The sequence below is a fragment of the Porites lutea genome, chromosome 5 (assembly GCF_958299795.1).
Source record: "Porites lutea chromosome 5, jaPorLute2.1, whole genome shotgun sequence".
NCBI lineage: Eukaryota > Metazoa > Cnidaria > Anthozoa > Scleractinia > Poritidae > Porites > Porites lutea.
This window is the reverse complement of record NC_133205.1, coordinates 37,776,503-37,793,374: the sequence shown is the minus strand read 5'-3', so window position 1 is coordinate 37,793,374 and position 16,872 is coordinate 37,776,503. Positions and strand designations below refer to the sequence as shown.

Sequence of the window (16,872 nt, the reverse complement as noted above, 5' to 3'; positions counted from 1 at the left end):
ACCGGGGGCAAATTTGGTTAACCACGAGCGATCAGATGTCTAACTTTTTGACATTGGGTCGGTGCATGGCATGTAAGGCTGAGTTTTAATAGTTGCAATTATGAACTTCAAATTCGAATAAGCGCCATCTTGAAAGGTTTTCAGACTAAGTACTGTATTTACCTGAAAGAACGCGATCCTCGAATAAGTGCCACATAAGCGTATATGCAGCTGTACTTCCCCCCGTGGAGAAAACGCAAGAGACGTTCTGTTCGCTGAGGAGGGAGGTGTGGGGGTACGACTACACATAGGCTAATAAGTGCCGCTCCCAACAGGTGCCGCACCTAGCACAACATTCTTCTCGCCACTCACAGCGACACTACGATGCTTACAAAATTTTTGACAAAGCCAATATTAAAATGCTTCTGCAGCTGATATTGATATTGCCGTTAATGTAATTTATTTGGATCTGAAAAGAGACATAGACCTTTGAAAATAACTTAACTACGTTTTTCCTTAACTACTGTTTTCTTATTTGACCAAAAAAAATGGTAAACATTGATTACATATTACTGTGTTAGGAAAATTTACCTATGCAACAGACCGACAAGTCCAAAGAACTTGATACGCGCTGCGGTGCTCTTTCTAGTCAATACGGTACATGTAAGTGCCGCGTCGTTTTGACAAACAACACTTATCGCTGTTCTAACACCCACCTGAGTAACAGCAGACACCGAATAGCTTCTTCATTGATTCTGTAATGCACTCTCAGTCGCAGTGAAAACCTGTAATCACTATGATACAGATTTTCTTTTCCAATTTGTTTCTCAGGATGTTTTTTGTTCATAGCATTGGTTGAGTTCTCAGCGGACACTTCTTGACTGCTCACACTCGTTGAGGACAGTTCACAATTTTCACTTGACTCTGTTTTTACATTATGGTCTTGCTCAGTATCAGTCGCACTGGTTTCTTCTGATGTTTTATCTTCGTTTTCCGACGCAGTAGTACCTTCTGGTTGCGACGAAATTTCGTCGGTGCATGATGTCGACTTTGATAATACTGCAGAAATTGTTTCCAGTTGTGTAGAACTCTCATCTTGCTTTTTATCTTATCCAAATAAATGAAAACTGAATAAGCAACTGAAATTAAACTAATTTAACGTATCCACCCTTGTAAGCGATGTATCTTGTATTCAATACGAGACTAATAATTGACTTGTAGTGATACGGCAATCAGTGCATGGTATCTGTTAGCTTTGCTGTTTTTTATTTCGGTATCATTCATTGTTAAGTAGTGTTTATCTATCCATGGCAAAATATTCATCAAGGTTTAAAATAAAGGATTAAAATACAAACAATAAAGACTACAAAATTCACATGTAAATCTAATTTTTTAACAACATTAGCGTTAAAACCTGTTTTATATGAACCCCGTGCCTCTAATTCTTTTGATATAATGATATAAGCACTAAATTTGTACAGAGATAACGATTAACCTTGTTACCAGGACCAAAATCTGTAAAGCTTGGTTAAAAGGTAACTTTAAAAGTTTAAGACAGGGTGGTTTTGAAGGGATGAAACCAGAAAAACTGAAAAGCCAGTTTTCTTGTTAGGGATAGTGTAGTGGAGTAAGTGTATCTGTTTCCTTATATTGTATGTATCTAAATTATAAAAAAACATGGTAACAGGTAAAAAAAGAACAACAAATTTATGTTCAACATTATTTGTTTAAGGAGTTACATAAAGCACTCGATTCACGGTGTCCCACCACGATGTGAAACCGTCCTTTGTTCGTCAGAAATAATTCGCTGTGACAGTCTTCTCTGTTATGCATATGACGAAACATTTTGTAGGGTGTTTGAGAGAAAATTAGGTGAAAGATTTAAAGAAATCTGCCAAGAAAACACGTGTCTATGCTCCTTTAATAAACAACAAAGACCCCATTACATTATATCTAGATCTTGCAGGTTTAAAAAGCTTAGAAAATTAAGGCAAAGAGGCAAATATGAGACAAAAAATTTCTCAAGCACCTTTGCTTTTTGAACACCAAGAAGGCACAACATTCTCCTTAGATCGAGAAATAAACAGTTAGAAAATTTAGATAATTCAACAAAGAAAATAATTCAAGCACCTTCGTGTTCGTTGAGTACCACATACGCTTCGTCTTCATAAGTGTTGTTTTTGATCACGTCAAATATCACGACATGCCCGTTACCAAGCCCTACCCACAATTCCTCACCAACTGCCAAAACTGTGGTAACACGGGATTCCTTGAATGCGATAACCTGGCACACAAAATATAACATGTTATCTCCACAGACTAAGAGATCACCGTTGCTATGGCAACATAAAAAGCGCACCTTTTGAAGCAAAAAAAAACGTTTGTGCTCTCTACAGCTTGCACTTACTCGTGAATGTTTTTTTCAGCACTTGAAGAGCCAGGTAGTATCCACTATTTATGAGCTCAGTTTATAAAAAGAAATCATTGCATTTCACACCTATTGATGATGCAAGACCACCGACAGCTTTTTAAAAAACTAACCCATCCATTAATGTCTTGTTTACTTACCCCTGTATCAGAACTAGTATCGAGGCTTGCAACATTGTCAACTTTAAGGAGAATGTCAAAAGTCACTTGATCCAGAAGCAGAACGCAGGATGACCTGAGGAAAAAAAATGTAGGCAAAGTCCGGCGCAACTTTAAAGCGACCACTTCCCTTAAAAGACTATGTCTCCAAAATGAGAATAAAAATTTGTTGTTGTTGTTGTTATATGAAAACCTCTTTAGCTGAACCCGATCCTAGGCAACTGCCTTCGATATAAATGGGTCCCCTGTTTAAACCAGTTATAATACAACCTCTTGCCACCAGGGACCTTAAGACCCGAGGACGGTGACGACGGCGAAAATCTTGCTTAAAAAGAGAATTTGCGTTCATTCAATCTTCATCGCGGTTATTCTATCTCACAACCTTTGTCAAATGTAGGCGAATTCTCCACGAGTTAAATTCCAAAGAACAATATCCAAGTTCAGAAAGAGAAGAAAATATTGACATCGCTTGTTTACGTCCTCCGTAAAAAGTGAAATGAGGCATTTTCAAGTCGTAGTTGAGCAGTGAAGGCAAAGAAAGGTACGAAGAAGAGTGATGCAGGTGCTTGTCAAACCTATTGTTTTTATAACGTTCTCTTTGTCGTTGGTGTCAAGCTAAAGCAACGACGATAGCAACGGTAGCGACAACGTTACCGAGAAAGCGAACTCGCGCCGTTTCAAACTTGATCGCTCTTATTCGTCTCTTTTAATCCGTCAAATATTGGTAATTTTTTTTCAGGAGTTGAACTCTAAAAAATTGTATCTAAGTTTACAAAAAGAGAAAGAAAATCGTTGTTTTAACGGTAAAGAAATGTACAAAAAAGGGTGATGCAAATTGAGCGGGTCCAAATAGACGCGATAGAGTTTGAAAGGAAGCAAATTCATTTTCCATGGATCATGGATCATGCACTGTGTTTCACGAGAGCAACCTTTATTGAAATAGGTACTGCACTGACGGGGCACTTCTTAACAGACTGATCGTTACAGAGTTTAAGACAATACATGTAAAAACGTAAATCAAGGAAAATAGTGCGAAAAGGTGAGCAAAACGGCTTAAATTGGATCAAGTTTAGAGGTAAACGAATTCCGAGTTACCATAATAAGAGACGAGTGACATTTCAGTCAGACTAGAGTTACCAAAAAACTGATAAAAAGAGGTTGATTATGAGGCTTGACAGCCTTTAAGCTTGACTCTAGTGTTTTTTTTTTCGTCCCCAGAACGTCAGCATTATCTAGCCTGTTCACAGACCCTCTATTTTCTCTTCAAAGCCCGTCGAGTGGGCGTGATGAAAAATAAACCGCGGGGGATTTATTGACCGCCAGCGCAAAGGGGTAGGGGAAGGGGCAACCTCGTTCCCAGGGCTTTTCCCTCAAAAAATGGGTGGGATCTTTTCCCACCCCACCCATGTTTCTGAGGGAAAAGCCCTGGGGACGAGGTTGGGGAAGGGGAAGAAGAAAATAGATGTTATTTATTTTTCTTTCTCGCGCTCCGCGCTCGCGTGCTCGCCTCGCTCTCGCGCACGCCGATGTTTTCCAAAAGAACGAAAGAAAAATAAAGCAACGTCTGTGTACAGGCTAGCATTATCAAGAGTGTTCAAACAATATGAATAAGTTAATCCATAACGCAAGGGTTCTTACCCTCGTACAGTGCACCAGACGCCATGTTTACCGTGAGTCAACTTAGAGACCTGGTGTCGGCGAGAGTCGGACACAACCAGTGAACCAAGCTCGACAAGAAAACTGAGGAAAAGAAAAGATGAAATTATAAACTAACAAAGAAATATAAACGAAAGCACAAAAGAAAATGATAGATTTAACAGAAAAACTAATGACCAACGATGCAACAATGCAAACTATTGGGATGACCAATACTTTGTGTTGTTGTTAATAATAATAATGGAAACTTTACTTGTGTTTTTGAAAGTACAATTGTAAATCTCGCTACGTATAGGCAATTTACAAATGCTGCTTGAGATTGGATTATTAAAAAGAAAAAAAAAACAAACAAAACCAAAACACTAAAACAAAAAAACAAAAGCAAAAACAAAAACAAAACAAAACAAATAGAATTTGTAAATGAATAGTTTTTTCTTTCTTCACTTATTATATATAGGATTGTTTTTGTTCTCTAATGAAGGAATTGTAGATAGTGTTTTGATGAATTAATTAGATCTTTTGTAACAGCAGGTTGATTGTAAATAGGATTTTAATTGAGGTTTTGTAATAAAGATCATTTTATTAAACAAAACAAAAGCCAAAAAAAAAAATCAAAATTGCATTAAGTCTGGGCTATCCCAGTTCCTATTTCTGCAACAAAAGATGTAATATGTTGCTCTAATGGCTATATTTATCATTTTCTTGATTACATAACTTTGCTGCTTTTTGTCAATGCCAATGTCATTCATCACGTCTAAGAACGTGGAGCATTCATAATAATAATAATAATAATAATAATAATAATAATAATAATAATAATAACAATATTATCATTATTATTATTATTATTATTATTATCATTTTTAAAATAATAACTATTATTAATGAAAATTTCAAAGACAGCTTTCAAGTTGCTACGAGCATGCGCCCCGACAAGAATTGAACCCATGACCTTCTTGACCGAGGGCAAACGACTGATAAACATTTGGAAAAAGTGGGAAAAGAATGCCAATTTAAGGATGGTATTTTCATACTTAGAGTTCGTTACTTAAAGGGGCTATGTCACCCCACACGCATGCGCGAGCCAATGAAAACAAACTTGAAAAAGACGGCCCAACTTTTTCAAGTTCTGTCGGAGATTTTGGAAGGCTGTTTTTATCTGTCTAAATCTCAGCCATCGTTCGATAGATAGCGAAGTTTTGTATTAAGAATCGTTCTATGGTGATTACAGAATAATTTTTTGGCGTTATTTTGAAATTGTTTGCCTGTGGAATGTTTTTGCGTGGATTTACTGTGACCTCTTATCAGCGGCCGTTGTAATGGCAGAGTTAATGACGGCTACTCCACAATGAGCGATGGAATCTTTGATGGAATATTCCCTATAGTTCACAGAACCTTTCTATAGAGTTATTTTAGAGGCTGCTGGCTCTTGGATTTTTCTTGTGCTCAAAGTATGTGGACATATATAATGAAGCGGCTATCGAGTTGGCGGCGGCCGTTTTTTGTAAACGATTACAAGAGCATCAGGCCATGAGTTTCGTGACGAAACTAAACTCCTGGCGAAGGAAACATTATAAAATTCGGCTAGATTCCTTCTTCTATTTATCTGGATTCACAGCAAAGATAAACACGACCGTTTGCTCGTCCAGATTGTTCTCAACGGACTTAGAGAGGCACGTTAGTACGAGTTAGATCCTGTAAATGTCATGTTTTTGAACTGTTTGTGTTCGAGCATATTTTTGGAAAATAGCAGAGTTTACTTTCCCTTTTTATCAACGGACTGCTTATAGAGGAGTAGTATACCAATGATGCTTGGTTCTGTTTTTCTCGACGTCGCAGTGATTCGGAACGATCGAACAATTTTGCGCGATAATGTATGTTTCCCTAAGATCAAAACAAAGACTTGATGTCTCTTGTTCTATCAGCATCTAAATTATAAAATCACTAGCGACAGACAAGTCTAATTGTTAATGATTTGAAACAGTCTTGGTCTTTATCTTTGGTCTAGCGTCTTTTGTAGTTCGTTTGTAAAATACAACTTCGATCAGCCTGTTCGATTTATTTTGTTGAATAAGACAATATGTTGTTGTTGAATTTTTGTTTGCGCTCTATTTTATGAATGGCATGCGTTTTTACTTCAAAACTACAAGTAAAATTGTCGTCACAATTTTATTCTTGATCTAGCATAACCAGAGAAAAAACGTTCCGTGAATTCTATCGAAATATCCCTTATCTAAACCCATTTCGCTTGTTAACCTCTCTAAATTCGGAGCCTTGGACGTGACAGAGAAGATGGAGGAAGTCGCGCGTTAAAAACAATAGAATTTTGACAGTTGAAAGTAATTTGCATAACCTCAGAGCGCACATGGAGAAAGTCACGCGTTAAAAACAATAGAATTTTGACAGTTGAAAGTAATTTGCATAATCTCAGAGCGCATGCTCTCCAGCTGACATAGCCCCTTTAACTATATGTTTATGATTAAAAACTTGGACTTGTCAGTACTATTCGTTAAAAGATAACTTTGTTCAGGCGAGAAGCTTTATCGATGAAACAAACCCTACTTTTTTGGCGAAAAAATGAAAACATGTTTACATTTGTTACACACCCTTGCGGGTGTTGCCATTTTCCCATTTCAAAAGAAGTGAAATTTCATCGGATAATAATAACAATAATAAAAGAACATCTGAAAGACGTTTGTCCCAGGAGGATGACCTTTCAGGAACTAATTGAGCGTTCTTGCTAAATGAACAAAGAGAAAAATAACAGCTAGCTAAGGTCACATCCGCCAACTGAGTTCATACAAGCCACAACTTCTGGCATACCGCCCAGGAACCGCCCATTGAGATAAAATAAATGACTTAAAATACATTTTTAAAAAAAGTGATTAAATCATCCTTCGTAATAAAACCGTTCAATTATCAGGTATCTTCCGGGTTATTTAAGGTCAAATTCAAATTAAATTTGAGTGGAGTTTTCGTGAAGGAGGTTTTTAATTAAACCGCATGAAATTTCCTTATAGTCATCGATATTAGTTACTGAGACCGTAAGAAGTGTCTAAACTAGTAATTTTTCGGGAGAAAGAGCTAATTTTATAGAGCACTTATATCACAAAATAGAAAACCTACCATCACATTATCGTAAGTTGTGGAAGTATTCACGCTTGTTCGCGGGACTAATGGTAGTTATGAAACGCTCGCATTCGGCTGCGTTTGACAAGTGTACTCCAGAGTACCCACTTTTTCTCGCACAACCAGATACCAAATTTTTTTCACCTGCAATTGCCTTAAAACTTTGAACACTTAACTTTCTTGGCTGTGTCTTTAGCAGAGATTTAGAAAGTATTATTAATTAGCTGTGTGGCAGCGAAGTGTAGTGTTTTTAAAATCATTTTAGTGTACACATAATCGGCAATACCAAAAATATATACCGCCACCTTTGAATGATAAATACGAGCTGGTCATTCCATCTTGTGCAAGAATTATTATGTCTACTCGAGAAAATCACGACAAAAAAGGATGGCTATCCTAGGGTTTTTTCATGTGGTGCTTTTTAAGACGCTGTGTAGGGTGCCTCAACTACTTTGGCGTTTATAACCTAAAATCGTTATATGAAGGAAAAATCATTACTAACGTATCCTTCAAATAGAAACATAGGAAGCAGACAAAACCGCCGCCTTAATAAAACAAATGACAGTCTCCTTTTTGTTCTCCTTTATGTCAAATATAGTTCTTACTTTTGTGTCTTTAAGAAAAACTTTATGGTGTGACTCATCCATATTAACCTTTTGGAGCAGTTCTCTCGCAAGGTGTCATTTAGTTTTTACAAAAAGAAATTTGTCATGTTTTTCTTCAATACCGTTTTTATCGCTCGAGGTACTGAAAAGGTTACATTATCAATTCCATAACATGTAACTGTGGTAAAGTGTGGGCGGTTTTGCTTTCACTCGGAGGAGATTCAAAAGCTTCAGGCTGCCACATTATTTGTAAACAAAATCCGACAGTAATCCATTAAAAAACAAGATCCATTAATTCACCGAGTAGGCGAGCAAATACTAATGCATCCCAAAACTTTGTTTTCCAAAATATGTGTAATTCAATTAAGTCAGTTTTATTCGCACTAATTGAGTTAAATTTAAAAAAAAGAAGCATGACGAAAGTTCCGTATTCACAGTATGGAAACACAACAGATTTTCGTAATCAGCTGAATTTTTCGGAAGACAGACAGTATTCAAAAATTCACAGTAAAAACAGACTACATTACGACAGCAACTGAGCTTAATACAATACACATTAGAAGAACAGAAGAAGACACCCTTTAAGTCTTTTTTGTATATCTACAAAGTATTTCTTCGTGTGAACCTATGAAAACATCGGATTTCCTTTCTTCCCATAAAAAAAACCGCTTGATTAGTGTGTTTTTGTATTTGGGAAACAAACATTTTAATCTGTTACTAAGATCAGTTATTTTGCATAAATTGGTAATAATTCATAATTAAAGGGAGGTATGTAAATACTTTAAAGCACACACGCGTTTTATACTGACAATGTATGGTTAGATGGTGCATTCAGGTAGAAAGAGAACATCGTTTCCGAGCAGGTATGTGGGTTCTAATCTGTGTATTAAGGGAAAGAGACATTATACATATAAGCTTGATCTATTCATCACTTATCTGACAAGAGAAAATACTTCAAGAGGGGCTATGTCGTGGCGAATTCCTCTTTGTTCGGGGTTAAAAATAGGTTGAAGTTAACACTAAGCTTTCTTAGTCACCTTTCCTGATACTGGGAATTCTATAAGAGATATATCAATCGAATTTATCAAAGTGAAAACTAAGCACGATCACTTTTTTGTAACTTTCAAGCATCAACCCGGCGTCACAAATCAAATTTGATGAACTGTCATCGTCCTTTTCCCTGTAACCTTGCGAAAAATACTTGACCTTATTACGCATTTTTTGACATCAGTACATCTAGTGGCATTTAGTAGCACGACACAGGAATAAAGAGCGTGAAATTTTGATACCCTCAACAACAATCTTCTCTTAAATTTTTATCTATTCTCTACAGGAACTCTGCCTGAATAAAATGGTCTTAATAGAACTCGAACTACGTAACCCTAGCATGTCACGTACAGCCCAAATCTGTCAGTAGACACCTTAAGATCCCAGGCTTAAGATCACCACGACATTCTTGTTACACTGTAGTAGAGTGACGACGGCTATCGCGTTTTCCCGCCAAAATGGGAACTTTACGATCCGACGACGCGACGGCAACGAGAACGTCCAAAACAACAATAGATTTAGTAGGCAAAACAACAACTTTGCACGTGCATCTCACTTTTTTGTACATTTCTTTGCCGTTTTTTGCACGAGTACGACGAAAAATTGCCTAATTTTACTTTTTCTGGAGGACGTGAACAGACCACGACGAAATTTTATCCTCTTTCTAAACTTGAATATAGTTCTTAGCAATTCAACTCCGGGAGGGTTCGCCTGCATTTGACGAAGTAAGTGAGTTGGACTAATCGCGATAAAGACCGAAAGAACGCAAATTCATTTTTGAAGCGACGTTTTCGCTGCCTTCGTGTCGTCCTATCGTTAAGTTCCTAATGACGCTGATTCACGCGCTCGCACTACTTGTATCTAGTAGCTAATATATCAATATACTTTGCAATTATCAAAAGGAAGGAAACAGCGTCTGTTAACGTGCCGTTTGCCTTGATGTTGTGTAACAAAATTCTAACATTGTATTTACATTATTGTCAGCTGTTATCGCTTGTTTTTGTAACGTTTTTGATTGTTGTGGATAGTAACTAAGGAACAAAAACAGAATTATGTAGAATTATTACATATTCAACAACAAAATCTGAAAAAAAAAAAAAACTGGGTGAAAAGATCCCTAAAACCTGCCAGTGAAAACTAAAATTGACTTAATTAACAGGTTGAAAACACCTGTCAGTATTTATTCCTTTCAAATCTTCTTTTGTGTCCCACGGTAAACCCTGCCATTTACAAATTGAAATCATTTTGTAACTAAGAATGGAAGAAGGTTATGGAAAATATGTTTTGCACCAAAAAAGCATCATGTTTTGTACTTTCAAAGACAAAACAGCCACTTTGGACAGCATCTCACGCAACTAAAAATTCTGAGTCAATTAAAGCATAGAAAACGATTTTGCAATTGGATCGAAAAAATTTTGTTTATCAATGTACCGCTACAGCTGTGAACATCACAAAGCCTGGCTTTCACCATCGCCTTTTTAGCAAAGGAGGCCGCCTTTTGGCACCCATCGAACAGGTATTGACAAGCAAGAAAACATATCCCAAAAACCTGTACAGAGTTTTCGAATGACGTCACGTCGGCCATATTGGTGTCCCAAAACAATGAAACGACGGCCCTAAGGCCACTCCTCTGACTCCTGTAAGAGTTGAACGTTTTATATTTCCTTATGTTTATCACCTCAGTTTGCTTTTTGTTTGTTCCAATATATTTCCATAGATGCTGGTCACGTGAGTGAAAAGGCTCTATTGTAGCTCACTTGCCTAAAGCGTGCAACAAGTTTACTGACACAGGTCATTGGTTTCATTCCCGCCAGCGGTTGTCTCATGTTTTAATACATCCATTTTCTATGTATCTAAATAGTTATATGTTTGCTTGTGAAGAAAAAAATTCTAAAAACCACACTGTTTCCAGGACAATGCTTAAGTGAAGGCATTTAATTTCGTGCCGAGAATAGATAAATACTTAATGCGCTTACTGTTAAGATATAAAAAAACAAGGTCCGTAACTCGGCGGCAGGGCCATATAATAGAGACCTTGGCCGGGTTCCTCGAAAGATGGTTAACTTTAACCCAGGATTAAGCCAAATTTTTAGCAAGGTTTTCTTGTCTACAAACATGTAACTCAAGCTAAAAAAATACTGTTGAGCATTTACTCCGAGATACAGTAATGACGATACAAGATGTTGCTCCAAGCTTCAAGCAGTACATAGGAAGGTAAAATACAAAAACGGAATAAAATCTTAATCCCGGATTAACGCTAATTGACCTTTCAGGAACCGTCCTCAAGATTCGAGGACGAGGATGACTGCGAGGAAAGAGAATTAACTTTAATTTTTTTTCGCGTATTCTCAAAAAGTCAAAACCACGGAAGGTTTCATATTTATTCTGTTTTTCAACAGAAAAGCTAACAAGATTACTTTTATTGAAGGAGGATAAGCCGTCTCCTGACTGCAAAATGATAATACAGTACTTTTAACACTTGATAACTTGTTTCCGTCACTACGACATTCTCGCTACAGCCCGTACTGGAATGGCGACGGAGACCACGTTCTCCCGCCAAAATGACGCGGGTTCACAACCACGCACAATACTTAGTATTGGGAAAATCTCGTACTCGTCTTAGAATCTAAAGGTCTCTAGTATCGTCTACTTACTGATGTAGCATTGTAAGGACTTACTTTCCATCGAGAATAACCACATTATTGGCGCAGCCACACCACACGTTCTCATTCACAAGGGTTATACACGTGACCGGAGCACCACCGACACGGACATGAGAGCCTTCCGACGGTGCCTCTTGTCTGCTGGCATTCTGGGAAGAAAATGATATTAGAGGGGCCTAGTAGTAGATAAGGAGTTGTAATATCAAATTTAAATGTTTGATGTATTTTTATCTGTGATTTCAGTATCTTGTTGAGGGAAAGGAAATGTACTCCCTTAGCGATTGATTATGAACGCTGATTAATAACTCTAAACGTGACGTCCAGCGAGTCTGAGAACAGGAACGTTTTTCAGTATCCTCACACACAGTCATGTCAAGGAAGGCGGAGTGACAGACTGAACTCACAGAGCAATTTTAAATAACATTAATAAAAATCAAAATTCTAAATAAGGATATAGGTAAATTTTCTTAATGCAGATACCTCATAAAGGAACATATTAAGGGAACAAGCCGGCCGGGCGAACATTCTACCTTGCAGAGCAAGGCGTATGGTAGAATACAAATGAAGCATGGTGTTTTCGACACCAAACGAACTGCCCGAAATAGAGAAAGCAATTTTAAAACTGATAACTTGATTGCGATGGTAAAGTACAAAGTACCTGGAGAACAGCAACAGACCCATCAGCTAAGGCAGCAAACACTTTTCCTTCCGGCATATGAACGATGTCCACGACAGACTCATTTAGCTGCACGCACCACACTTCCGCACTGTTTTTAAACAAAAGAGGAAATCAACATAAAGAAAAGCCCTATCTCAGACAAGAAAAGATTACCTAGACTTATTCACCAGTCGAATCGATCTTTCTCCTATTAAGTCCTTCATTCCTTGTTTGAAACTGTTGGTAAAAAAATTCGTTTCGAACTGAGGTAATTTTTCCAGACGAAAACACGTTGGTCCGAGGAATGCCCTTCAACGGTTGTGACAATTGTTACCAAGTATGCAGCACCGTACCACCCTGGTACAACACCGCGGCAAAACGCAATGCGCATGAGCACAAAATGTGATATCCGGTCAGCTTTTTATTTCCGGTCTAGTATATAAACCAATTGCGTAAGCATAACATCGCCGTCGCACCAAGTTTAAAAGCAAAAAGGGCGAAACAGACAAAAAAGGGGGCGAAAAAAATCACTTCATTGGAAAGCTTATATATTTTTCTAGTGTCAAACTTTTGCACCACATGGTTATCTGTTTGCACCAACGGTGAAAATGATGTTTGAAGTTTGCAGGTCGGGAGCGCTCGACATGACGACTTTGTTTTTACTGGCTTTCTTGCATGCTTCTGGTTTGGCATAAGTTAATTTGGGAGAAGGCGACAACTAAGAAAAGAATAACAATACTTATGAAAGAAACCAAAATAAAGACGTCATCATTATCATTAACACTAAAACCAGGAATTAAAATTTTAGTCTGTTTAATAATTTTTTTATTATCAGAGAAAACAAGAACTCAAAACAAAAGATGGGCGGGATTTAATAACAACTTCGACTTTGACGACTGCAGTCACGAACACTCGGAGTTTTCAGTGCCGGGAAACTAGACATGCCTATAAATGACTTTCATTCAAGAAAATGCCTATTTAATTCTTTTACATGTTCTTTGGTTGAAGACTTCAATAATTTCAGACTGTGCGGCTCCGCTGCGTCTCATGCAAACACGAAACTTCCAACTGCTAAATACATGGCATAAAAGGTTCGACTTCTAAAAGCCATCGAACCATCTTTCGCTCTCTGATTCTGAGAATGAAAAAAATAAATAGAGTTGTCAACTTGCTGCCAACCTCAACAGTATAATTAAGCTTATGTTTCATGGCAATTAACTCAGAGGAGTTTCGTTTCAAAACAAGGTAAAACTCACTGGTGAAAAAAAAAAATAAAAAAGCGATTATGTGTTGTGGTTTCCCAGATAAAGCTCGAATCGGCTTTAAGACATGTAGACTGAGAAATTGAAGAACTGAAAATTAGAACTAAAATACGCAAGCTTGCAATGATAACTTTTTATGTCTCAGTTTCAGCCAGGTTAAGTGAAAAATAACAGTCTAAAACTTTGTTTTCGTGAATGAAAATCAGTTTACCTGACGCTCTAGCCAAAATTACACACTGAGTTATTATCAACTTACCTTTTCTGAATCTAATCGACTAATTGTTTCAGTGATCTGTGCCTGGTTATCCATAAAAGCAATTTCAATAACTACTGAAATAGTCAAAACACGAGCAGCATGAAGCAGAAGAACTGAACCACAAGCTGTACACAGAATGAATCCGAACGCGCGCGGGAGACTTTGATCTGACTGGAAAGAACTGGAAAGTGTGACTGAAAAAGAGACCGGAAATGTTCAACCTGGCGCATGCGTAGACGTTTTGCCGCGGTGTTCCCTGGTACAAGTAATCATCTAGCTGATTTGTGCTGCATCCTAAAAGTTCTTTTACTTGGTTGGATAATCGCACAACCTTTGGTCTTCACGACATTTTGTTTTTACACATTATGTGAGCCAAATACCTGTACCATTTCTCGGTAAGCTTTTTATAAACTTCCCTCGCAGGGGTACAAATCTGTATTCCGTCAGAAAAACGAACAAACGAATTAACAAAAAAGAGCTTCCTCTGTTGTTTGTTGGAGTCGCCATCTTGGAAGGGTACAAAGGTGTAAGTCCAGCTTCTTGCCTTTCCTTAGTCCAAAAAATGAAAAAATAGAAACCGGCGTAAGGTCACCTGAGTTCAAGAAGGAACGCGTGGATGTACCACGCTACAGTTCCTACTAAGATAGTGCCATCGTCTAGGATGTCGGCGCACAAAACACGTGACTTCAGCTGTCGATAAAACAAAACCATGGTCAAACGATTTGTGGAAATTAATGTCCGTGGGAAGGAAACAATCTTGCCTGTTAAGTCAGTAGAGAAGCGAAGTAACGCATGATAAAAGCCTGCTTAAGTAAGCGTTTAAAAATGTAAAAGATGGCGGAGGTTCGAGTGAGTCAGGCATCCAGATTACACGTCAGCATGAGTCCTCTCACCAATAGGCCGTAGTTTCTAGAGGCGTTACTACCCTATTAACAAATGCTGACATAAGCCTGCAACGCAATTTTCAGAGAAAACCTCCAAGATTACGTTCCAATAGTTGAACTAGTGTTTGTGCACACTCGTGTTAAAATCTCTTTTTTCTGTAGAAGGTGCTAATCACGCCAACATAGTTTCAAGGGAGGGTTATTATCAGCGCGAAATGTTACGCATTCTTCCAGCTTGTATGGAGGTTTTAAGCCTTGTTCAGTTAAACATTTCTTGGCTTTTCTACGAATGTAGATGTAAGCATGCCCGAGCCCGAAATTGTGTCTCCAAGTATTCTGCTAAGTTTCTTAGCTTAAGCGCTGTCGCGGGCCCTTGCCAGTCGTTTTTAGTACTTTTTAAAAGGGAATCTAATGGGCTCTTACATCCACGTCAAGTGTCTTCATTTCCTTCTTATTGATGTCAAGTTGATAAACTTTAGTGGTGTATCTACTACCACAGAACAAACACACCGGGCTTGACAGGTCTGAAAGAAACAGGCAAAGGAAATTAGTTCAGATAGTATTTTATTTACCACTAAAGATGTCAAGCAAATTTCTACAGCCAGTAAAGAACTACCACTAGTAGTAATGTAAGATAATAGTGTTTAAAAGGACGGCAGAGAACAAAAATAGCTTCAATAATGAAAAATGCAGCAACAATGCAACAGCTGGAAGCACGGGACGTCATGAAAGCAATATCAAGTACTGGAACACATCTAACGAGTGCGAAGCGCGGGAAAATTATGTAAACAGTGCCTAGGGCGGGAAAACATGCAGGGGTGCTGGTGTGTAGAGCGGGAAAGGATACAGTTAAGTCATCGGGAGAAATTGTCAGCCATTGTGGCGTACCATTCAAGCACGAATGTACCACGAAAGCGGCATATTAATAGAGAAAACGGGCGTTTTTAACGCAGGAGAGTGGCTAAAATCATCATTTCCGAACATAAAAATAAAATTTCTGTAATATCATAGAGGGGGTTTAATAAGAATAAGGTTCAAAGCGCAGGAAACAAGTAAACCAGGATGAATCATAAAAAGTACTTGCTGACTCAAGATTATTTACATCAGAACATGATTTCTCAAAGACAAATAGCTAAGATGTTTTCGATTGAAATCAATAAGATCCGCCTTTGAGGTTCAGTGCGACACTTAAAACGATTCGCGTTGACACTTCATTCTGATTGGGATAGATAAATTCCATTCTCTCCTAACAGAGACTAAGTTAAGAGAAGAGTGCCAAAAATCTTCGACCGACGCAACAAACCGAAAACGGTTGTTCCGGATGACGATCTTGGCTCCTGATTGGATTTTCCAGGGCCAATAACTCCCAGGTTTGAGCATTAACTACGTCGCCATTACCAAAGATATGGAAAAACGATTACCACAGCTTTATCAGACAAAGATGAAAATTTTTTGTGATCAGTGTTATGCTGACATCAGAGTCGTCATAGCAACAAAATGACATCATTACCTATTTTACTTGCCGCCGTTAGTTCTCAGGACTGAGAGATTTTTACCACCACCCGTTAAGGGACTGCTTGTTCCTCCAATACCTGCTCCAATGTTTGTGAACTTTGAGCGACATCTATGTGAGCGTTTTCGAGATATTCTTGTATGAAATGTTCATGGTTATATTGATAGATAGAAATTTCTATTTTCATCTGTGTCTGACAAAGCTATGGTAATCATTTTTCCATATCTTTGTTAATGGCTAGGTGGTTAATGCTCAAAATTGGTAGGTATTGGCCCTAAAAAAATCCAATCGAGCCACCTTAAATTTCACCGAAAAAAGAGCAAAATTTTTAAGGCCATAAATTCCTATCACCATGGCGAATGAGCTCCAAGAATAGACGTAAAGAAAAATATTGCTATGAGGGGCCTGCTAGCTTACACAAAGCAACTAAATTCATATTAACTGGGAAAAAAATGCATTGAAGCCGGTCCATATCATGACAGATGACCGCGGTTAATCATTCTATTATTTGCCTTTATTGCCTTGATAACCACCATCGAAGAAAACACAATGAGGTTAATTTATTTTCGACAGATGTTTCCTACGAGGGCTATAATTTTCGCTATTTTCGTAACTCGTCCTAAAGTGTCCCTTT

The 16,872-nt window shown here is 37.9% G+C and overlaps 1 protein-coding gene across 1 annotated transcript in view; it reads right to left on the bottom strand.

Moving 5' to 3' along the window:
* LOC140938341 (uncharacterized) overlaps positions 1-16,872 on the bottom strand; it is a 57,749-nt gene that overhangs the window by 2,108 nt on the left and 38,769 nt on the right. Inside the window, exons 27-34 of the mRNA XM_073387829.1 lie at positions 15,149-15,249; positions 14,434-14,531; positions 12,324-12,432; positions 11,681-11,814; positions 4,204-4,305; positions 2,548-2,641; positions 2,110-2,263; positions 696-1,086 (exon numbers count right to left, since the gene is read on the bottom strand). Coding sequence (XP_073243930.1) covers positions 696-1,086; positions 2,110-2,263; positions 2,548-2,641; positions 4,204-4,305; positions 11,681-11,814; positions 12,324-12,432; positions 14,434-14,531; positions 15,149-15,249 — 1,183 coding nt within the window. The remainder of the gene's footprint in view (positions 1-695; positions 1,087-2,109; positions 2,264-2,547; positions 2,642-4,203; positions 4,306-11,680; positions 11,815-12,323; positions 12,433-14,433; positions 14,532-15,148; positions 15,250-16,872) is intronic.